This window comes from Odocoileus virginianus, chromosome 6, assembly GCF_023699985.2.
Source record: "Odocoileus virginianus isolate 20LAN1187 ecotype Illinois chromosome 6, Ovbor_1.2, whole genome shotgun sequence".
Taxonomy (NCBI): Eukaryota; Metazoa; Chordata; class Mammalia; order Artiodactyla; family Cervidae; genus Odocoileus; species Odocoileus virginianus.
Window position 1 is genome coordinate 59,443,795 of NC_069679.1, and position 24,069 is coordinate 59,467,863.

The window sequence follows — 24,069 nt, forward strand, 5'->3', positions numbered from 1 at the left end:
CCCGGGTTACTAGGAGGCGGAGCCATCCGGGGCGCATTGGCCCGGATGTCCGGGCGCGGTGGCTTAGTCGGTTAATCCCCGAGTCTCTCCAAGTAAATCTACAAGCTGCTGATGGGTGAGTGGTCGCCAAGGTCCTGGGAAGCGTCTATCTTAGCCCCTGCTTCTACCCTACGCTGCCAGCTCTGCGCTTGGCTCCAGCGGGTGGCGTCCGGATAGCGGCAAGTCCTTGTCCTTTGTTCCCACGCGTTTTTGGCCGAACCGAGGTGGGATGGGGATAGTCTCTGCTTCAGGCAAACCGAACTGGGGAACCGACTGCACGCGGGAAAGCTCAGGCCTTTGTTGTTTATTCAAAATGTCACCTCAATTCCTTTTTTCAGTCCCTTTGTTTAACATTCCTGAGGGTTAACTTGACAATTTAAAGCGCAGGCGTTAAGTGCAGGAAAACAGGAAAGAAAACAAATTAATGCTGCTTTACTGTTGTGTCTTCCTTCAGCATCAAACGTAAGTTTTGGGGGCCGTTCCCAAAGGACCGTGACAGTTGCAAAACAGTTAAAAATTCAGATCTCCTTTACTATGGGAAATAAAAGGGGAAAGTGAGCGGACAGTGGGAGCTAGGTTTTTTGTTTTCTTTTTTTTTAAGTGGACAGTAAGCTTTTGCTTATTGGAGAAGGAAATGGCAGCCCACTCCAGTATTCTTGTCTAGGCAGTCCCATGGACGCAGGAGCCTGGCAGGTTATAGTCCTTGGGGTCGCAAAACTGTCGGGACACGACTGAATGACTAAACAACAAGCTTTTGCTTTCAATTTATCATTGCTGATTTTCAGGTCTTGGGTTTTGAGAAATTGTAGATTATTTACAGTCAGATGTATTAAGCAAGTGTTAGAGGCAAAATTGGTAAAGAAGAAGTTTACAATTTTTTTTAACTTACGTGTTCTCAAAAAATCTGAAGCAACTCGCTTTGGTCTATTAGTTTTTGGTCGATTAGTTTTGGTCTATTAGTTTGTGATTACAGTTGGTTTGAAAATAAGTGCTGAACTTTCCTGGTGGTCCAGTGGTTAAGAATCTGCCAGCCAATTCAGGGCACGGGGGTTCAGTCCCTGGCCTGAGAATATCCTACATGCCCCAGAGCAACTAAGCCCCTGCACCGCCAACTACTGAGCCAGGGCTCTAGCGCCCAGTGCTTGGCAAGGAGAGGCCTCAACGAGGAGGAAGCTTGCTGCAAGCCAGAGAGCAGCAGGGAAGACCCAGGGCGGCCAAAAAACAATAAATAAATATAAATACATAAATAATAAATGAAAAGAAGCAACTGCAATAGTGAAAAAAAATTTTAAATGCCAAGGTAAAGAAGCCTGTGGGTTTTTTTTAAAGTCAGAAATTTGACAAAGGTAAACACATTAAACTTGAGGCATTTTAGTCTGTGCTATTTCTATTTTTCTCAACAGCACGAGGAGAAAGAAAAAAGTCTACTGTAATTTGAAAGAAGAAAGTATTGTGGATCAGGCAGTCTCTAGATTGTGAATTCATGAAGAATTTGGGAAATGATTTTTCAGGAAAAGCTTAATTTCCCAAAATCACGTTTGACCAGGACTTATTCCACAGTAGGGTGTAGGTTCTTTGAGGATACGGCCTCTGTCATGTTCCCCTGTGGATCTATCTGGGTCCCTCACCAGTGGAATCACACTTAATGCATGTTTACTGAGTGAACAAATCAATGATTGAAGGGAATCAGATGTCACTGATGAAAAAAATTCCTTTGATGATAACTTTTCCCTGTAGGTGAGGTCAAAGACAATCTGTAGGCCCTGAGTGTTTTGGTTAAAAAGAGCTGCTTTGTATGTTGTCTAAGGCTCGAGATCAGAGGGTTGATTCTGAGGCAGTGCTTCTTAAGTACTGTTCAGAGGCCCAGTGACAGCCTTGATGAAATCTTCACCTGTCCTCTACAAAAATGACCAAAGTTAGGATAACTTAGTAGGCTTCTTATGAAGTGAATTTATTTACCTTAAAGTCCTTTTATTCTGAAATTGTGTCCTTTCTGCTTTTCTGGTGTTAAAATGTGTTCTGTCATGAAGGGAGGTGATAATAATTTTCATGTGTTTTAAGGCATGACTTCATGTTCCTTTGAGGCAAAAATCCTGTATTAATCCTCTAGTTTAAAAAAAAAAAAAGGGTAATTCAAAAGTCTAGACCATCCAATCAAAGTGAGTGACTGGCTGGAGCCATTGGAGACATTCCAGGCTAGGCTTTGAGTCCTGGGCGGAGTCTGCCTTGCTGGATGAAGCCCTTGATCTTAAGAAACAGTATTAGCAACAAAGTTCTATGGAACCTTCAGTAGTGTCACAGTATAAAAGGAAAACTGAATACATGCATCAAGACTTTTGTCTAATACATAACTTTTTTCATTGAAACTGTGTTGAGATCATTTCTGCCAACTGTTTCAGCTGTTATTACCTAATTTTTTATAATCACAAAAGATGTTACTGTACTGGCATTTGTTTTTAAAAAGCTGTCGATATTCAACCAGCATGCCTTGGACTTTATTGTGGGAAGACCCTGTTATTTAAAAATGGCTCAACTGAAATATATGGAGAATGTGGGGTAAGTCTTAACTTTGTATGTTATTTCATTTGTAAAGTTTGTTTGCTCCTGAAATATTGGGACATGTAGAATAACTTTTTTCTTCAGTGTATTTCAACTTAAAAAAGAATATGGAGGCATTAATAAAATTCTCATTTGTGTTGCCATATTGACTGTCTGTAATACATCTTTGTGACAGTCACAGTTACTATTTTTTAATGGATAATTTAATAATTTCTAATTACTTTTTATTAATGTAAAAAAGTAACTTGGACAAAAATTTAACATTACAACTCCAGAGCATTTCTCTACAGTTTTTATATGATGTTAATAACTAGGTTTTTCATGTAACTTAGTCAACTATTTTAGTAACTTAATAGAGCATTATACAGGTATAACAAATACAATTTAGACTTTTTTATTTATGTTTTCTCTTTTATCTTTAAAAGATGCACGTGTAAACAAATGTTTAAACTGAAATATGACATCTTAGTGAACAATTTTGGGAGGGTGTTAATGTTCTAAAATATCTGTACATAAAATACTGTTCTTATATATTGTAGGTGTGTCCAAGAGGACAGAGAACAAATGCACAGAAATACTGTCAGCCTTGCACAGAGTCTCCAGAACTTTATGATTGGCTCTATCTTGGCTTTATGGCTATGCTTCCTCTTGTTTTACATTGGTTCTTCATTGAATGGTACTCAGGGAAAAAGAGGTTAGCACTTTTCTCTAAATGTGTCTGAATGCACTGATGTTGGAATAGTTGTCATTTAGAAGACCTTATCAAATAATTATACCTCTGTTATTTTACAAGTGGCAGGCTTGTTTTTCTTTTATCTTCTGATTACTTTTGACTGTGGCCAGAAAACAGTGCTAGAGCATGCCTCAGTAAATATTAAGGAAAATGTCCTTTGTTTTACTCTGAGTGAAGCTGGAGGAATATTTTATAATTTTTATTTCTTAATTATCTTTATTGGTTTTTTGCAAAGAACTGGTTGTGATTACAAACTGTTTATTGTTCTAAAACAAAAATCTTTGCAGTTTAATACTAGTACTCTAGTATAATGTAGTTAAAGTGTTATGGCTACAACCTAATTATGAAAACTCATACTAAAAGTCCACAAAAACTTACTGAGCATTGTGTTTGTTGTTTAGAAGATCAGGGGAAGAGATATAAAAATAATTGATGTGGTTGATAGCCCTCATCTTATAGAGAAGACAAATACATACATAACTAATTATAATACATATCAGTCTTGAAAGTATAGAACCAAAAACTGTATAAAAGCTTTATAAATAAAATGGTCTAGAGTCACAGAGAATGGAAGAGATAAAATTGTGTCTGGTGTCACCTGAAACACGTCAAAAAAGGAACATTTCAGGCGGAGGCAACAGTGTGAACACTGGCATAGAAGTCTGAAACGTGATCTCTTATGGGTGGGAATGGGAGTAGTTGGGTGTTCAAAGTGTGCATAGCATATGAGAGAAAGGTAATAAAAAGGAGGGTGAGAAAGGGGTCGAGGCCAGTATGTGAAAGTTCTTGGTAACGTGAACCTTATTCCACTGGGAATGAGGAACCAAATTCTACCATAGTGCATTCAGCCATCCTGACTTTTGGTTGCTCTTAACATCTCAGCATCTTTCCTGCTTTAGGTCCTGTCCTTTTCCCCAAACTCTTCTCTGCCTGAAATATTCTCTTCTCCCTGCAACTTTTTACCTAGCTGCTTTTCCCCCTTTCCAATCTCAGTTTAAATTACATCTACTTAGAGAAGCCTTCACTGACCCAATCTAAAGTAGGTCTGTCCTTATTATTTTTCTCTTTTAAAAGCACTGCTATTTTGTTGTTGTTGCTCTGTATTTAGCACTCAGCACAGTTTGTAGTTATGTTTGTCTCCTCATTTCATGTTCTTTCCCACCCCTGATTATAGGCTCCATGAGGGCCTAACAATGGTCGTCGCCATTGTTATCTATGGAATCTCCAGAGACCAGCACAGTTGCTGGCACATGATAGATACTAGTTATTTGCCAATGAATGATTTATTGGTGAAGGTTTTTGTTTGGAAAAAGAGTATCTTAGGTATATATTTTAAGAAGATGACTTCTGTGGAGGGCAGATTAGAGGTAAGACATATTAGAAAGCTGTTGTCCAAAAAGTAGTGATGGCTAGACTCCAGTGATAGGAACGGAAGTGAAGAGGATGGTCAGATGGAAGTAGAATAAGTACTTTTCTGGACCTACCAGATAAGTCCACATTGATTATTTACATTGGAAAAGCATTCATTATTTTTCAGAAAAGAAGCCATTAAATTTTTTTTAAAGCAGCTGTCATCCTGCTTTTAGTTTCTGTTGTAGAGTGATGAGAGATGAGGGTGAGAAAAGAAATGTGATTAACAGAGCTAAAGTAAAATAATTGCTTATTTGGAACTTTATAGCTTGGAATGAAGAGGTGGGGTTAATGAATGTACCTCACCAAATGCATTTGAACTAAAACATCAGATACGGTTTGAGAGAATTTTAGAGCAGAAGGTAGAGCTTTGGCTTGGTGATAAAGCAGAGATATGATCAGTGCTTAGACAGGAAAGGAGGTGGGCTTAAAAAGGAGTTTGCATAACTATGTTTTGCCTAAGAAGTTGGTAGCAAGAAATACAAGGGCCATCTCTTATGTTTTCCTGAGACACTGTACTTAGAATCAAGGAAGCAGGGGCCTACCTGTCTTAGGCTAGACTCAATGTTTCTCAAACTTTTTCATTCTTTCCTCCTTAAAGAGCTTTTTAAGATACTTTCCCCCCCAAATTTCACCTGCCCCATGAAATTTTAGTATCACAGATATACTGTTTATTGATTTGTGTATATATATATTTTACATATCAGAAGTGTAATTTTATACTCAAGGCTCAGTTCTTATCTCCTTGGGAGTCCTGGTGCCCACATAGAATGCATAGTTCAGTCGCTCAGTTGTGTTCAATTCTTTTGTGACCCCATGGATTGCAGCACGCCAGGCTTCCCTGTCCATCACCAACTCCCACGGCTTGCTCAAACTCATGTCCATTGAGTTGGTGATGCCATCCAACCATCTCATCATCTGTCATCCACTTCTCCTGCCTTCAGTCTTTCCCAGCATCAGGATCTTTTTCAGTGAGTCAGTTCTTCACATCAGGTAGCCAAAGTATTGGAGCTTCAGCTTCAGCATCAGTCCTTCCAATGGATATTCAGTGTTGATTTCCTTTAGGATTGACTGGTTTGATCTTGCTGTCCAAGGACTCTGAAGAGTCTTCTCCAGCACCACAGTTCAAAAACATAGGCTAGACACTAATCAAAACTTACCTTTCTGGCCTGTTGCTTTTCCCAGAGTTTAGTATTAAATTTGTTTTTCTTTGAGACCAGGGCAGAGATAGGCAGAAAATGCATATTTTTATGTAATGAAGCCAGAAGCTGTGCTTCTTCTGTAATTTGTTTTCCAAATGTATTCATGCAGCAATCTTTAGGGATGTTTGCAATGTGCCAGGTGCTATACTAGATTGTGGGATTCAGAGATGACTGAAGTGTGGATGCTCACAGTCCAGTGGATGAGGTAAACAAACCATCACAGAGTATGTGAGTGTCTCTGGTAGAGGTATGTACATAGTTTTAAGGCTAGCATAAAGAGGGAGTAGGGTGATATCACAAGAGAAAAAACTGATTTTAAGCTGAACTTTGAAAAATGAGTCGTTTTTGAGAGAAATGGAAGAGTTTATCAGCAGGAACAACATGTGCAAAAATCTAGAGCCAAGAGAGAGCACAGTATAACCAAGAAATGAGAGCTGAGGGTGCTGTGAGAAATAGGGACTAAATAAGACCAAGATATAAAGGGATCTGGGGCTGGGAGAGCCTTAGGAAATATTCCTAGGATCTGGGAATAACCCCAGAGTAGGTGACATGTGCTCTGAGGTGGAGCATGGAGCATGCCGGGATGAGTGAAGCAGTGAGGAAACAAGTAGTTTTGTAAGGCCAGGTAGTATGGGAGATAAGACTGGCAGGAAGTATTTTTCCTGAAAGGCAGATGGGACTCACTGAAGTAGATTAATAAGGGGAGTTTTAGGAGCAGATTCCATTTTGTAAAAGATTACATAGTTGACTAAAGATGGATTGAAAGAGAGTGTGAGTAGTAGAAAGCCAGCAAGAATGTTACTAAAATCTTGTCAAGAATTGATAAGGCTCAGATTTTGCCTCCAAAAATATGAATTCTATAAAGAAGCAAAAGATTGGGTTCTATAATATGAAAGTGTACACATTAACTTATGTACTCGGTCTTTATCTGTGTAAAACGGCTTAGGAGTTCTGCTTCCAGCACCTTGGGCTCGTTAGGAGCTTCAGTGATCTTGCATGGAATACCTGAAGTCTGGAAGAGACACGCTGTGGAAGACATTGCTGGTCTCACAGGAATGAGGGTGGGGTGGGGTGGATCTTTGAGAACTCCTCTCTTTCAGAAAACAAGCAAACCCACCCTGAGCTGGAGCCAAAGCAGGCAGTAGGGTTGGGTTGTCTAAGGCTAATTGCCAACAGCAACTGGGTGGTCCTTTCTTTCTGTTCCAAATGATGTTGAGCTGGGATGCACTCCTCGAGGCTGGACTCAGCTGAGGTGTGCAAAGCGAACAACTCATGGTGGAATAGGTGCTGGCTGTCAGCCGTCAGCGTACGGGCGCTGCTTACCAGCAGCTCTTTTATCTTTGGTGTTCTGAAGCTTAAGTATAATGTGTATTGGTGTGAATTTCTTTTTATTTATTCTGCTTGGAGTGTGTTTTGATTCCTAGGAAGAATTCTGTGAACTTGCTTTTCATTATTTCAGTTGAGCCCAGTCAAACTGGTGGTGGTTGCTTTAAGCCATTAAGTTTCAGGGTAGTTTGCTATGCAGTGGTAGATAAGTGAAACATTGTTCAAGTAGAAAACTCAAAAGCATCTGTAGACTAGATATTATAAATGATGAGAGTTTAAGAGGCTGGCTATAATTATACAAAGTCAGTTCCCTCATATTTCATTTATAGAATCAGTTCTGTGAGGTAGCCAAGACCAAGGTAGCTAAGCTACATTGGATTTCTACAGTGGAACTTAACAAGCTAGTTCTATAATTTATATGGAAGTTCAAAGGCCCAAGAGTGACCAGAACCACTGAAAAAGTAGAAGAATATATGTAATATCAGGAAATTACTATCATTCTGTTGTTGCAGGTATAGATAAATGAACCCCAGGAATGAAACAGAGAACCTAAAAGCAGACTAGTTATATAAGGGAACTTCTTATGGCAGGGATGGCATGGCAGCTTAATGAGGGGAAAAGATTTACTCTTCAATAAAATGCTGCTCCTGGACAGTTGGATATTCAAATGGGAAACGCTAAAGTTATATTCTAACTTAAACACAGAAATCTCTTTTAACTTATACACAGAAATCTCTTCTGAGTGTATTAAAGATTGAAACATGAAAAGCAAAACCTTAAAACTTTTAGAAGAAAATACAAGATAATATTTTTCTTAAAGTGAGAATCTGTTAACCAGAAACTTAAAATTTGATAAAGTCAACTATATTAAAATTCAGAACATTTGTTCATAAAAAGACATCACAAAGAAAAATGACAGTTCAACCCATAAACTGATAGGAAGATATTTGCAACATACTTTACTAACAAAGCAGGATAGATAAATAATAGAAATATCACAAGTGGAATGTTATATAGCAGTGAACGTGACTGAACTTCAGCTATAAGCAGGGCTATAAATGAATCTTAGAAATGTAATTCTGAGTGGAAAAAAAATCTGAGAAAGGTTATATTTCTTTATTGTGTTGAAAAATAAGCAAAACTAAATAGTGATTTTGAAGTATAAATACAGTTGGAATAAAAACTGTTCAGCAAAACTGATAAAGGCAATTTAATACAATGATTATTTCTAGGGGAGAGACAGGAATGTGGAGTGGGGAGGAACAGGTAGATACAAGTTGTTAATGTTCTAGTTATTGGGTTAGGTGGTGAGCTTACAATGTTTATTATATTTTTAACTAATGTATATTACATATAATCTGTTATGTACTTTTAATGTTTAAAATAATTTAAAATGATGCATAGATAACTTTTAAGACATTTTTAATAGTTTGGAGCGATATTGAATATAAAAGTAGATCCAATTTCTGCTCTTCTACACATTCAGACAATACAGGCACATTGTTATCTGAGATAAGTATTTATCCCTTTTTAGTAAACAAGGTTAAATTCTTCTCAAGTAGTTTTTGTATGTTCTTGGCTTTTCTTACCTGTTTAGAAGATGTTTTTGTTTCAGGATTTATCAGTTACAACTTCTTTTTGGAATCACATTTTGAAGCAGATACAGGTTTTATCAACAGCCAGTTACATGCTGAGGATTCTCCGGTTACTGTCCGTCCTTTGCTTTATCAGTTCCAGCGCCCTCTTCCAGCACATTACTGCACTGTTTGAATGCACCATGGCAGCTGTCATCACCTTACTTGTGAGCGAGCCAGTTGGTGTGCTTTATATCCGTTCATGTCGAGTATTGATGCTTTCTGATTGGTACACCATGCTTTACAACCCAAGTCCGGATTACGTTACCACAGTGCACTGTACTCATGAAGCTGTCTACCCGTTGTAAGTATTTATTAAGATCTTTTCTTTAAAATCGTGATTGTAGATTTCATTCATCTCAGCAGACTGAGCCTTGTGAAATGGCTCCTAGGCACTAGGGGAGATAAACATAAATTATTTTCTTTTCTAAAGTGATAGTCTGATAAGGGGAAATAGAAATACATCTCAGTATAATAGAAGTGAAAGTATTTTAGTGTTGATGTTGAAGTGTCTAAGCACTTCTAAAACTATATGTTTCTTAAAAGGGGAATTATAAGGAAAACCTTTTTAATGTACAACAGAGAAGCAATATCTGACTTATAGGAAATAATATGGGCTGTGGAGTTTGAATCCCAAGCCTGTTAGCTGTTAATTTGAACATGTTAAGAACCTCTTGTAATCTCGACCTCCCCATTGGTAAAAATGGGAAGAATGATACCCTGTAAAGTGACTGTAAGGATTAAATAAGTGTGCCTTACATATAGGAAGCACTTCCAAGTAGCTGACATTATTATTAGAGTACTTGGGTTAATATTCTTTCTTTTTTTCCCCTCCCCAAATAAATGTAACTTTCACCAGAATGTTTCATTTTAAAAATATCAAATTAATCAGATTTTGTATAATATTATCCCAGACTACATTTTTAGAATTCCTGTGAATTGTTGGTGTTCATTTTGATGGGTTTTTCTCAGTAAAGGTACAGTAGAAGAGTCTGGTGTTTATATTCTCATAATTATAGAAATTTACCATTATGTATATGCTGAACAAAACAGACCTTTTTGTACAAGTCTTAGTAGTACTAAGTGTCCAAAAAATGCACGTATATAAAAAGATAATTTTCAAAAAATGAGATCTAAAAATAAGGTCCAGATATAGAGATATGAGAATCTTTTCTAACTGCCTGCCTACCTTTTAAGTCCTGTAAATTATTTTTTCCTTATATATATAAAATTATATATAGAGAGAGACAGACATATAATTTATACATATAAACTGATTAAAATAATAATCTTTTTGGAGCTCTTAAGGAACTACAAGCTGCAGGAATAGACAGATTTTACTTTGTTTTGATGTTGGTAGGAGGAGGCCTTGCAATAGAAAAAAAACTCATCATCCAAGAGGTCAGGCTTGAAATAATGCAGTACAGTACAGGGCTGGACCTGAAAGCATCATGAGAGCACAGGGATCCTGGATCGCTGAGCTGTGTGAGCAGGCATGTGGTCAGTAATTTGGGACAACTCTTGTGCTTCTCTCGACTTTCCTCTGCACAGGAGAGGGTTTGAGTGTAAGTTAGTAAAAATAATTTTAAATCCTCATGAAAAGGAAGTTAGAAATATATATACAGAAATTCCATTATTCAACATGAAGAGCTAGAAACTATAATCTGCTGATACAGAGAGAGTATCTTTTTACAACTTTTTTTGTTATTTTTAAAAATTACATTATAGGACATTTGGAAAACAGAAAAAGCATACCCCAGATAAAGTAATGTATAATTCCATTTCTTAAGATGATCACTGCTAAAAATGTCTTTCCAGTTGTATTTCTGTGTGTATGTATTTTTTTAAAAGAGTGTGAAAGTTATATTATTCACATGCCATTTATAATCTGTTGGCATTTAATGTATGAGGCACAGTTTCATTGTTAACATTTCTTTCATAATTGGATTTTTAATGTCTGCATAGTAGTCCAGCAAAAGTATATTCTAAAATTTAACTACTTTCCTTTTGTTGAATATTTTCTTCCTGAGTTTCCTTTATCATGTGATTGAGTAAAAATGCTTGTTCATTGGGTTTTTGTGTATATCTGATTGTTTCCCTTTGATTAATTTCTACAAGTAAACTTTCTGGATTAAAGATATAAACATTTTATGAATTTTGATACACATTTCCAAACTGCCTACCAGAAGGGGACCAGCATGCTTTTTACAGCAATATATGAGAGTCTTTGCTAACACTTTACCAATCTGAATATTTGACGGGTAGACTTTTTAAACCTTTTTCAGGATCTTTGATTTTAAAATGATCAATGATAAAAGGACATTTTAAAACATATTTTTGATATAACAATTTATTATTTTATTTTCCAGATACACCATTGTATTTATCTATTATGCATTCTGCTTGGTATTAATGATGCTGCTCCGACCTCTTCTGGTTAAAAAGATTGCCTGTGGGTTAGGGAAGTCTGATCGATTTAAAAGTATTTATGCTGCACTTTACTTCTTCCCAATTTTAACCGTGCTTCAGGCAGTTGGTGGAGGCCTTTTATGTAAGTTTGATGGGTAACATCAAAGAAATATATTTATTATATGTGTTAAACAATGTTTTCTGTGAGTATAATATTGAACCTTGTTCTTTAAAGTATTTTTGTTTTTGTTTTTATCCTTGAAAATAAGCCATACTATATGTTTTTGCTGAAACACATCATCCTTAATCAAAACTAACTTGTTTAGAAAATACTTTGTATTTGAAGCTCACAACCTCATAGGAATTTTTTTTAAAATCTGAATGTAAATAACACAAAAACTGGTTTTTACATATAACAAATGGAAATAACTGTTGATATCATATGATGTTTACCATCAAGTTAGGTCTTAGTTTTCTAAGTTTTTTTAATCAAAAAACTTTTAGAAACAGTAAAAAACCCTCAATATATTTTTTTTATTTTAATGTATCCATTCATTCATTTATTTAGCAACCATTTAGACTGATCTGTGACTCAAAAGAATGAAAGTTGGTGTTAAAGAGCTCACATACTACTAGGAAAGCTATACTAAGTAGCTGAAAACATAGAGTGGTACTTTTTGAACGTGTGACATTGAACATTGCAAGGATGTTGGATACCATGTGTATATGGAGCTTGCCAGGGTGCAGAGGACAAGCTTCTGACCTGAAGGAACTGGGGAAGATGACATCACTGTGCAAGTACTGTAGCTTAATAATGAATGTGGTTCAAAGTGAGGGTGGAGCTGAGGGGAAGGCCAAGGGAAGAGGAAATTGGAGGCTAGTTAGGGGTCTTTAACCCTCATATTCTGATTTGACAGATAAATTGTTTCCTTTGGCCTGCATGTTGTTTGAAAACCTATAATTTTATTCTCCTAACTGACCTCTGTAAGCATTTGAAGTTGGTATTCTTGGGACCTGCTCTTAAAAGGATTTCAGGAGGAAGAGTGACTTGACTAGATTTGCATTGAAGAAAGATAACTTGGTAGCAGTGTGGAAGATGGATTGGCTGGGAAGAGAACCTGGAGCATCAGTTAAGAGATTACTGCCATGAAACCAGCCTGATTATGTGACCTAGCAGAGAAACACCAGGAATGAAGAACAATTTCAAAGACAGAGTTAACTAAACTAGGAAACTAATACAGAGGTTGAGGGGTTGGGAGGAGAATACAATAAAGGAAATTTCTAACTTAGTAACTAGTGACTGCATGAATCATGAATGTTAGAAGAAGCAAATAGGTTGGTATTCATGGAATATCCAAAAGAGCACAGGTAGTTATTTACACTGGACAAACCTGGGAGAGCTGGCTAGGCTGTAAAGATTTAAGAATTGTCAGCCCTCAGATCCCTGTGTCCTGGACAGCAGCTGCTTCGACTGTAGAGAACTTCTTGGTTGTGAAATGGGGGAAAGAGGAACGTCGTGGAAAGCAGGGAGAGTCTGGGAAGTTAACCTAAGGAGGCTGCCAGATAGCATTGCTTCCAGTGTTGTAGCTGCCTGTATTAAAAATGCCTTTTCCCACACTGAATTTCTTTAGATAATTTTGTTAACAAGCCTCCACCCAGAGCACATTCATCAAGGGAGGATTAAGGAGTTATTGTCTATTTGTACTAAATATAAACTTATGCAGTCTGCTGAGATCAGTCCTAGAGGGTATTATAACAACTCATTTTTATGATGTTGAAAAAGACAATTTTTGGTTTGTAGGGGTGTCCTGGTTCAGGCTGCTATAAAAGAATACCATAGACTGGGTGGCTTACAAACAACAGTGACTTACTTCTTGCAGTTCTGGAGACTGAGGTCGAAGATCAAGGCACCAGCAGATTTGGAGTCTGAGGAGGACCTGTTTCTTGGTTCATCAATGGCTATCTTCTTTCAGAGTCCTCACATGGCAGAAAAGGGGAGAGTTCTCTAAGGTCTTTTTGATAAGAGCACTAATCCCATTCTTGAGAGCTTCACCCACATGACCTAATCACCCCAGAGGCCCTCTACCTACTTACACCATCACATTGAGGGTTAGGATCTCAACATAAGGATTTGGGGGACACAGACATTTAGTCCATGACAAGAGAATATAGCAAGCTTGAGCAAAGTAGAGCAGCAAGAGGCTTCTGGTAGCTCAGGATACCAGGGTCTAGGAAAAGAGACACTGGGAGTAACTAGGAAGATGTCAGTGACAACTTTTACTTGCTTGGAAGTATTATTGAAGCCCATTTTGAAGTGTGGTCTGCCTCTGAACCACCTACAGAACTAAAAGGCAGGTTTTTAGGCACTATCCTCAGACCTAGTTGCTTAAAAATCTTATATTGTCTTCAACCCTAGAATAAGGACAATTCTAAATCCTACTTTGAGCCCAGAACCTCCCTCTGCTCCCCAGAAGTTTGGGCCATGTTGGAAATTTCCTACTTATGCTTTTAACCACTAGTTCTTAAATTTGTATCATTAGTAACATTGTTTAGCTATTTATAAGTTAATTGGGATTTTTTTTTGAATGGTTGGTTAGGACCTAACCTGTTTAGGCAATAAAGGTTCTAAATGTCAACCAAGTCATTCATTTATTTAGTAAGTTGGAATCAGGCTTGTATGGATAATTCAGAGTTTCTGACAGTGTTCCAAATGGGTTCTACTGGGTTACAGAGTAATTAATAGTTTTATTAGTTTGGTACAAAAGCAATTGCAGTTTTGGACCATGAGTTTTAAATCATTATAACTAGGCTCAGACACATCTTTATTAATCAAAATAGGAACCATTACATTCAACACATTTTTTCCAAAAAGAAATAGGTTTCTTTATTTCTGTAGCGTAAAAATCCATGCTTCAGGACTCAACTTGGAAAGCATTTTCTGCCTCCTGGTTGTGTAAGCATTTTCTCTGCAAAAAGTTCTTGAGATGCTTGAAGTGGTAAGTGGTTGGTGAGAGGTCAGGTGAATATGGTGGATGAGGCAAAACTCTGTAGCCCAATTCATTAAACTTTGGAAGCACTGGTTGTGAGGCCTGTGGTCAGGCGTTGTCACGAAGAACTGGGCCCATTATATTGACCAATACCGGCTGCAGGCGTTGCAGTTTTCGGTGCATCTCTTCGATTTGCTGAGCACGCTTCTCAGATGTAATGATTTCACCAGGATTCAGAAAGCTGTAATGAATCAGACGGGCAGCAGACCACCAGTGACGATGACCTTTTTTGGGTGCAAGTTTGGTTTTGGGAAGTGCTTTGGAGCTGCTTCTCGGTGCAGCCGCTGAGCGGATTGTCACAGGTTGTGTAAAATCCACTTTTCGTTGCACATCACAATCTGATCAAGAAATGGTTTGTTGTTGTGTAGAATAAGAGAAGATGACACTTCAAAATGATGATTTTTTTGATTTGCAGTCAGCCCACAAGGCACCCACTTATCAAGCTTTTTCACCTTTCCAATTTGTTTCAAATGTGAAACAACCATACAATGGTTGACATTGAGTTCTTAGGCAACTTCTCATGTAGTTGTAAGAGGATCAGCTTTGATGATGGCTCTCAATTTTTGTTGTCAACTTCCGATGGCTGGCCACTATGCTCCTCCTCTTTAAGACTCTCGTCTCCTTTGCACAACTTGAACTGACCACGGCACTGTATGTTTGTTAGCAGTTCCTGGGCCAGATGCATTGTTGATGTTGTGAGTTATCTCCACTGCTTTATGATCCATTTTGAACTCAAATAAGAAAATCGCTCAGATTTGCTTTTTGTCTGACATCATTTCCATAAACTAAAATAAATATAAAATACACAGCAAGTATATAAGTCATTAGCAAGAAAAAGTGAGAAATACACATTAAAATGATGTATAACTACATTCATTTAAGAAGGTATTCCAATATCAAACAGCCAAGTTCAACAGTGCAAAACTGCAATTACTTTTGCACCAACCTAATAGTAACTGAAGTTAATTGTTTTAAAATAATTGCATAAAAATAATTCAAGATTTTTTTCAATTTGTCCATTTGTTTTAGTGAGCTGTATATGTTTAAAACATTTTAAAAGTATTTTTAAGTAAAAATTTTACTTAAAATATTTTACTGTACTTTTATTTGAATTAGAAATGTCTAGAAGTTTGTCATTAAGAGTACTGAATGATCCATTTAGCCTTTGAGGCTTATTGACATATGACCTTTTAATTAAAGCTGAATTACCCTTCTATATAATAGTCTTTCTTACCTGAAGTTCCCCAATCTGGACCACAAAACACCAAAAATTGAGTGATTAGTTTCCCAATTCTCCCAAGTTTGATACATAGCAAGTATGCATAGGAGAGAAGTTAATTCTTTACATCAGTGGAAGCCTTAAGGCAGGGGTCTTCAAAACTGGGCCAAGGATAGTTTTACATCTTTTAATTGTTGGGGGGGGGAAAGATCAAAAGAGGAGTAGTATTTCTTGACATGTGACAGATAAAATTTGAATTTTATTGTCTGAATAACTTATAAGTCGTAACTTACAAACTTATAAAGTTAATTTTACTGAACACAGACACATCCATTCATTACATATGACCTGGGTGCTTTCCCACTGCAGCTGTGGAGTTAGGTGACCGAGACCGAGACTGTATGGCCCACAAAGCCACTGTCTGGCCCTTTACAGAAAAAGTTTGCTGACCCCTGTCTTAGAGCATTAGGGCCTTTCATCTCTCACAGGATTGGTTGAGAAGGTTTTTGTCTAGGAAAAGAATTATACTGTTTGAATTTTTTGATGGTTTATTCAGAAACTTAAATTTTCAGCATAATACCAATGTTTGTCTTTCAGACTATGCCTTCCCATACATTATATTAGTATTATCTTTGGTTACTCTGGCTGTGTACATGTCGGCTTCTGAAATAGAGGTAGGATGTCTTTTTTCTTTTGTTAAAGAGTTTGTTTTTTAATAGATTTGACTATTGAATAGGACAGTTACATATGATATGTATGATAACATATGATACAGCTGATTGCTTTAGTAGTCCTTGGCTAAACAGGGTCACTCAGTAGCTTTGGGCTCATCAGTTTGTAAAAAGTTGTATCCTAGACTGTATTTGCTTGGGAAATTAATCAGGCTTAACTCTCCAGCATGTTAGAGAAAAAAATCATTTCACATCATTTATCCACATAGAAAATATTTGATTATTGAAATGTTGAACCTTATTAACAGTATTTTAAGGGAAACATAAATTCTTTATTTTACATAGAACCGAGCTGATGAGCCATTTAATGAGGGAACGTTAACTAACCAGTTGCAAATTGTATTTTAGTGTGTTTATTAGCACATTTAGATATTATTTTTATAATTTGGTCCTTCCAATTTCTGTATATTTTAGAGTGATATTAAGGTTAAAGGGAAATCAGAGTAGTCACCTGTCATTTCTGCTCCCTTCTAAGTATCCAGGCAGCTGACTCTAGGAATGCTAGAAATTGGGTGTATGTACTCCCTGCTTCCCATCTGTAGACTCAGATGCTGTGGATCAGGGCAGGAAGAAGGCACGAAATGTGGAGTTCCCTTCCAGTTTAGATTTTTCAGAAGCAGCCATAGTGTTTCCAGGGTCAAATGGGGGTATAGACCAGAACCTAGAAATGTGGGCTCCTGTCTTGTCATGGCCACTGGTGTGCTGAACATAGGAAGCCTGAATTTCCTCATCTGTAAAGTATAGTAGCAAGACTGGGTGATTTCCTATGTCCCTGTGATTCTGAGGTTATGATTTTGTGTGAAAATAATATGTTTCAAATTGAAATTAATAAATTATCTAGTTGATTCAGCCCAATAATCTGTATCTCTCTCTTCTTTCTTTTACAAAATTTTATAGAACTGCTATGATCTTCTGGTCAGAAAGAAAAGACTCATTGTTCTCTTCAGCCACTGGCTACTCATGCCTATGGGATCATCTCCATTTCCAGAGTGGATAAACTTGAGCAAGATTTGCCCCTTTTGGCATTGGTACCCACACCAGCCCTTTTTTACTTGTTCACTGCGAAATTTACCGAGCCTTCACGGATACTCTCAGAAGGAGCCAATGGACACTGAATGTAAAATGCCAAAAAAACCTAAGAAGTGTTCTTAATTTAAAAAAAAAGTAAAAAAAATGTATTGGTACTCTTCTGTCGTACAAGGGAATATGATTGTCAGTACATCTGATGTTTTGGGGAGTTTGTTGTTTTCTTTTTTCAATTTAACAGAATTTATGGTTTCAAGGAAAATGCAAAATACCATAATTCTCCATTATGTAGTATAACCCACTGTACACTTAACAGCACTCCGTTATATTCCACTGGAGGCCTATGAGGAAGCACTTAACCTCTTGCAACAATTTAGCTGTTCTTTAGAGCAAAATCATGTTTCTTGTACCTAGCAATGTGTGACGTTCCTATTTTTATTAAGAAAAACTATTAACAAGTATAATCTGAAATCCTTAACATTGGCATAATTGTGCATGCCTATTGTGTTTTACTTTGTTTTTCAAATATACTGAATTATAAAGTCAAGCATATTTGTGGGGTCTGATAGCAAACAGAAATAAAGTATGTTGTTTTTGTTATCTATTTATTTTCACCAATACAGTATTTTGATCTATTACAAAAATAGAGCATAATTTATATAACAGGTTTTTTGTTTTTCGGTAGCTTCGTTGAAGATATCCTCAGGTTATTCCTCTCCTGTAAAGAAAAACATTAATAAAAAGCTTAACTACAAAAAAATCTCAAATGCCTGGCATTTAATTGTATTTGCCACACTAGTTGTGGAAATAATTCAAAATGTTAAGTAATTAGTGTCTCTTTCCTAAATGAATAAACATGAATATTTATATACTTCCTCATTTTTGAAAAGCATATCTCATTTATCTCATTTTTGAAGGATAAATACACATACCACATTTTATAAATCTCAAGACATAATTTTTGTCACATTGTGACATCTCAATTGATGTCACAGTATATACAGTACGTAGTTTTCCTGCGCTAAGTCACTTCAGTCGTGTCCCACTTGGTGTAACCCTATGGACTATACCCTGCCAGGCTCCTCCGTCCATGGGATTCTGCAGGCAAAAACACTGGAGTGAGCTTCCATTTCCTTCTCCAGAGGATCTTCCCAACCCAAGGATGGAATCAGCGTCTCTTAGTCTACTGCATTGGCAGGCGGGTTCTTTACCACTAGCGCCACCTAGGGAGCCGATGGTTTTCCTGTGGTTGGTTGGTGATGGGTGCTGTGATTTTTATGCTCTAAAGCCTTCAGAAGACTCATGGTTGCAACCATGGAAGCAAAATAAGATTTTTGCACTTAATAATCTGACCTAGTTTATCCGTTTGTATTATTCAGAAGGTTATTTCCTGATTCTCCTCCTTGGTAAGAGTTATTAAATCTCAAACTTTTAAGACTCTCATTGACAGTTGTGAAATATGAAAGAACGTGCACTCACTTTTTCTGTAGTTTTGTACCTTTTGAATTCACAGCAGTTGTGTCCAGTATTTTGTTAGCTTTTCTTCGTTGATGTTTTTTTAATACTACATTGAACTGCTGGGACGTGGATTACTTTAACAGGACTCTGCTTCTTCTTTTCTATAGGAATAAATGTAAAAATTCTCCATGTATCTTACATAAGTTTAGGGAGTTACCACTTTAGATTGCCCCAAGAGTCCTCAATTGGACGATTGTATAATGAGCAGAGGGTGGGGTGTGGAGGGGTAGGGGAGGTGCTGGGGGATCATGCAACTGATTACCAGGGCAATCTTTGTCTCACTACATTTGGAGTCATTTTAATAATTATCTTCCCTTCCAATGTCCTCCTCTAGCAGAAAAATGTACATGCAAAAGAAGAAATCATGCAAGTAATACAAGTCCTCAAATGCAAAGAATTTCAGAAATACTTAATACATATTTGCATTTTTAATTTGCTTCCTTAACAAAACTAGGATAATTTATAGCTATGGTTGCTCAGGTTACTAAATAATTTTTTATAAGTCATTGAAAATACACAGTTTTGTCTTGGATCTCGCTGCTGCAGTGTATGGTAGTTATTTTGCTAATCACCGGACAGGTAATTTAAAAGCTAAAATTTTCTTAATTTGGGTCAGTTGATAAATTTAACAATTACACTGTTAATATATTTATCTAAAACTGATGGTTTTCCATACTTGGCTGCACAATGGAGCCAGCTAGAGAGAATTCTAAAAATACTCGTGGGTCTCACCCCAGAGACTCGTGGTGAATTGGTCTGGCTGAGCAGAGGAAATTTTAAAACTTCCCCTGCTGCTGCTGCTGCTGCTGAGTCGCTTCAGTCGTGTCTGACTCTGTGCGACCCCATAGACAGCAGCCCACCAGGCTCCCCCGGCCCTGGGATTCTCCAGGCAAGAACACTGGAGTGGGTTGCCATTTCCTTCTCCAAAACTTCCCCTAGGTGACTCTAATGTTTGAAAACTAAAATCTAAACTCTTCCTAGCTCAGATCTTAATTTTTCCAAGAGGGCTTTAGAAAATTTCTGAATTACATTTTTAAGTATTTCTTACTGAAAATTTGATTCTGCTTAAATAACCAGGTTCTTTTCCAGAACTAAGGGATCAAAATATAGATAATTATAATCAAGTCCTTTTGATCACAATCATAAAAAGATAACTTTAACAGAAAGCTTACACAAATTTTTATATCTTTCTCTAAAAATACCTCTTGGCCTAAAAAAGTCTTCGTAGAGCACATATCAAGATATTTGATTAGTACACAAATTGTTATCTGTTATCTAAATTATACTATATGGTATAATACTCAGGGATTTTTGGAAGTTTAAAACATTATTTTTAATACTTCTTTAAAAATAATCTTTGCAGGTTAATTAGGTTTGCTATACACCAAAAATTAATTTATCTTTATAAGAAAGACTATTAAAGCAAAAAGTAATGATTTTAATTTTCAGGATGAAGTCTGGCATTTCACATTCTGCCAAGCCTATCCCTCATGCTTGCCAACCAGTACCTCCAGCAGATCTCTACTCAGGCACATCATTACTGTTCCCTGGCCAGTCCACGTCTACTGCTCCTTCAGGAAGACATCCCATGGACTCTCAACACCCCAAAGAACGGAGGTGCCTCTTTACCCTCCATTGCTACTGATGGAGGAATCCACTGTAGTCTAATCATCTCTTCACTTGTGTGTTTCTCACAGTGAATATGCTTTGAGGTTCAGGGACTGAGTCGTGTTCAGTTTAGTAACTAGCCACGTGCTCTAGTGGGTTTCCCAGGTGGTTCGGTGGTAAAAGAATCTGCCTGCCAACGCAGGACACAGGGGTTCCATCCCTGGGTTGGGAAGATCTGGAGGAGGGCATGGCAACCCACCCCAGTATTCTTGCCTGGAGAATGCCATGGACAGAGGACAGGCTACATACAGCCCATGGGGTCGCAAAGAGTGGGACATAACTGAGCGCCTAAGCTTGCAGGCGAGGGCTAGTGCCGGCTCAGAGGTACTCCGTATGCTAACACAGCTAGGGCGGTGCCTGGGAGCACAGCAGACCCCGGCGGGCTGCAGCGATACACTGTGTCCAGAAGAGGGTGCCGGAGAGGGCCGTTAAGCTGGAAGAGCTCAGGGGCTTCTCCAGAAGTCCGCCAGTGACAGCAGCCATTCGATACGAAATATCCAAGAGCTGGTAGCTCAGAGTAATTCAAGGGGTCTATTATCTCCTCAGGAGGTACGAAGACTTCAGAAATGTCAGTGCCTAATCTGTGTCTGAGGTATCATTTATTGCTCCTGTTAGCATCCATATTTAACAACCTTGGCAACTAACAACGTTGCCAAGTCACTAAGCTGTGTCCAACTCTTTCAGACTCCATGGACTATAATAGCCTGCCAGGCTCCTGTGTGCATGGGATTTCCCAGGCAAGAATACTGAAGCGGGTTGCCATTTCCTTCTCCAGATCTTCCTTACCTAGGGATCAAACCTGCGTCTCCTGCATTGCAGGCAGATTCTTTTTACCACTGAGCCATTTGGAGCAACTAAACGGTGGAGGTTAAATAATGTGTTAAGAAGCAGAGCTGGAATTTGATCCCAGGTCCGCCTACCTCCAAAGCCCATGTGGTACCAGTCCTACAGGAGCAGAAACAAGTGGAGTCGGAGAATCCAGAGATGCTCCTTTATAGCTCATCTCCATTTCCAGTTCTCTAGAGATCTCTCTCCCAATTCCTTAACCAGGTCAAGTCTCTCTCCCTCTCAGGTTCTCTCATGGTTCTCATGCCCCACCTGTAAAATCTCTATGACATGACACTTTACACACATTTGCTCAATAAATTCTCCCACTGTACTCAGGGGCTGGCAAACTGCAGGCACAATTCTGCTAATGATGGCAGACCTGAGTAGATGCTACACAGACCTCATGTGTGACAAAGCCAAAAAATACTATGGCCCTTTAATATTTGCAGTCTTTTGTGCTAGATTATGAGTTCCATCTGGTGGGGATTATCTGTTTTCATTGGCCACTGTAACCCTAGAGCCTAACATGGTACTTGGCACAAAATAGGCTTCAGTAAATACTTCTGGAATTCAGTTTAGAGCTAATAGTGAAATGTGGATGCAACCCTAAAAACAGGAGGAATTGCAAGTATCAGTATGCCCAACTAGGAACGTTTCAGTGGCTGCTAACAGTACTGGCTTTTTACATTGAAATTCCTCCAATCAAAAATCTATTGACTGAAAATATATTCAGTAGAAATATTTTTTTCTCATAAAATTTAGTGATATTCTTTTCATTTCCAACCACAAAGGGAGAACATTTAAATTTTTCCAGAATAGGCATCACATAACAGCTTGTTCATCACTGAATGGCCTAGAACAAAGAAAGCATCATATCCCTCATTCTCTTATTTGTCTCAGTGGATATGATCCTTAGGGTTTGCCATGTTGCCAAGAAAGCGCACCCACTCCATGAATGATCAAAGGAAAAGGTACCTTACAGAGTTTGGCAAACATCTACTGTTTACCTACTGTTCACCTAAACAGTAAATACTTCAGGTGGGGTGAGTCATGGGGTCCCTGTCACAGTGCCTGTCACTGTAGCACAAAAGCAGCCAAATGTAATGTGTGAATGTATGAGCATGGCTGGGATTGAATAAAACTTTATCTCCGCATACAGAAATTTGAATTTCATATAATTTTCTAGTTGGTGGTGTTGGTCAGTCATTCAGTCATGTCTGACTCTTTGCGACCCCTTGGACTGCAGCATGCCAGGCTTCCCTGTCCATCACCAACTCTCAGAGCTTGCTCAAACTCAGGTCCATCAAGTCAGTGATGCCATCCAACCATCTCATTCTCTGTAATCTCCTTCTCCTCCTGCCTTCTATCTTTTCAAGCATCAGGGTCTTTTCCAATGAGCTGGCTCTTCGCATCAGGTGGCCAAAGTATTGGAGCTTCAGCTTCAGCTTCACTTCTTTCAGTGAATATTTTGGGTTGGTTTCCTTTAGGATTGACAGGCTTGATTTCCTTTAGGATTGATGGGTTTGATCTCCTTGCTGTCCAAGGAATTCTCAAAGAGTCTTCACCAGCACCACAATTTGAAAGCATCAGTTCTTAGGTGCTCAGCCTTCTTTTTTTTTGTAATTAATTTATTCTAATTGGAGGCTAATTACTTTTCAATATTGTAATGGTTTTTGCCATACATTGACATGAATCAGTATGGTCCAGCTCTCACATCCATACATGACTACTGGGGAAACCATAGCTTTGACTAGATGGACCTTTGTTGACAAAGCAATGTCTCTGCTGTTTAATATGCTGTCTAGGTGGGTCATAACTTTTCTTCCAAGGAGCAAGCATCTTTTAATTTCATGGCTGCAGTCACCATCTGCAGTGATTTTGGCACCCAAGAAAATAAAGTTTGTCACTGTTTCCACTGTTTCCTCATCTATATGTCATGAAGTGATGGGACCAGATGGTATGATCTTCTTTTTTGAATGTTGAGTTTTAACCCAGGTTTTTCACTCTCCTCTTTCACTTTCATCAAGAGGCTCTTTAGTTCTTCTTCACTTTCTGCCAAGGGGTGGTGTCATCTCATATCTAAGGTTATTGAATCTGGTACTGGCCAATATTATCCTTTTTACTTTTTCTAACCATTTTAAAATACAAAAACCATCCTTAGCTCTGAGCCCTACAAATATAGGAGGGAAGCAGGTTTGGCCCCTTGGTTGTAGTTTAGTGACCCTTGTTGTAGACAAGACTTGCTCAGGAATCTCCACAACATTGTTGATATCTAGGAACACAAGCAGCAACTGAGAATAGGGGAGGAGTTTAAAACTAAAAGCCTCCAAGCTTTGATTTCTCTAAAGTTTTCATCAGACTACAACAAACTTTCCTTACAGTCTGTGGTTTGGTTATAATGACAACCTGAGCAAAAACTGTGATCATCGGAAATTGAGGTGAGTGCTCTCCAAACTCTCTTGAGTTTGTATCATGTGCCCCAGTCTATTAATACACTATAAATATATATAATGATGTGTATAATATCAGACAGAAATTTTAAAAGATAACTAAATTTTTCCAGTAGTCATGTATGGATGTGAGAGTTGGACCATAAAGAAAGTTCAGCGCCGAAGAATTGATGCTTTTGAACTGCGGTGTTGGAGAAGACTCTTGAGAGTCCCTTGGACTGCAAGGAGATCAAACCAATCCATCCTAAAGGAGATCAGTCCTGAATAATC

General features: G+C 37.9%; 2 protein-coding genes across 5 annotated transcripts in view; one reads left to right on the plus strand and one right to left on the minus strand.

The window, feature by feature from the left end:
- The first annotated feature begins 1 nt into the window (after position 1).
- JKAMP (JNK1/MAPK8 associated membrane protein) lies at positions 2–18,102 on the plus strand. The gene is given in 8 exon segments (XM_020910676.2): positions 2–115; positions 2,504–2,595; positions 3,138–3,292; positions 9,001–9,207; positions 11,273–11,454; positions 16,176–16,252; positions 17,207–17,264; positions 17,267–18,102. Coding segments are annotated over 8 exon segments (933 nt in total). The 5' UTR covers positions 2–111; the 3' UTR covers positions 17,425–18,102.
- CCDC175 (coiled-coil domain containing 175) overlaps positions 17,578–24,069 on the minus strand; it is a 72,174-nt gene continuing 65,682 nt past the window's right edge. For 3 of the 4 annotated variants that reach the window (XR_011488328.1, XR_011488330.1, XR_011488329.1), the window contains 2 exons: positions 18,815–18,954; positions 17,578–18,053 (listed from right to left, as the gene is read on the minus strand). Coding sequence is in view for 1 of the 4 variants with exons in the window: in XM_070469420.1 (XP_070325521.1) it covers positions 18,869–18,954 (86 nt within the window). In the remaining 3 variants the exon portion in view is untranslated. The remainder of the gene's footprint in view (positions 18,054–18,814; positions 18,955–24,069) is intronic. The other variant, XM_070469420.1, reaches the window with a different exon arrangement.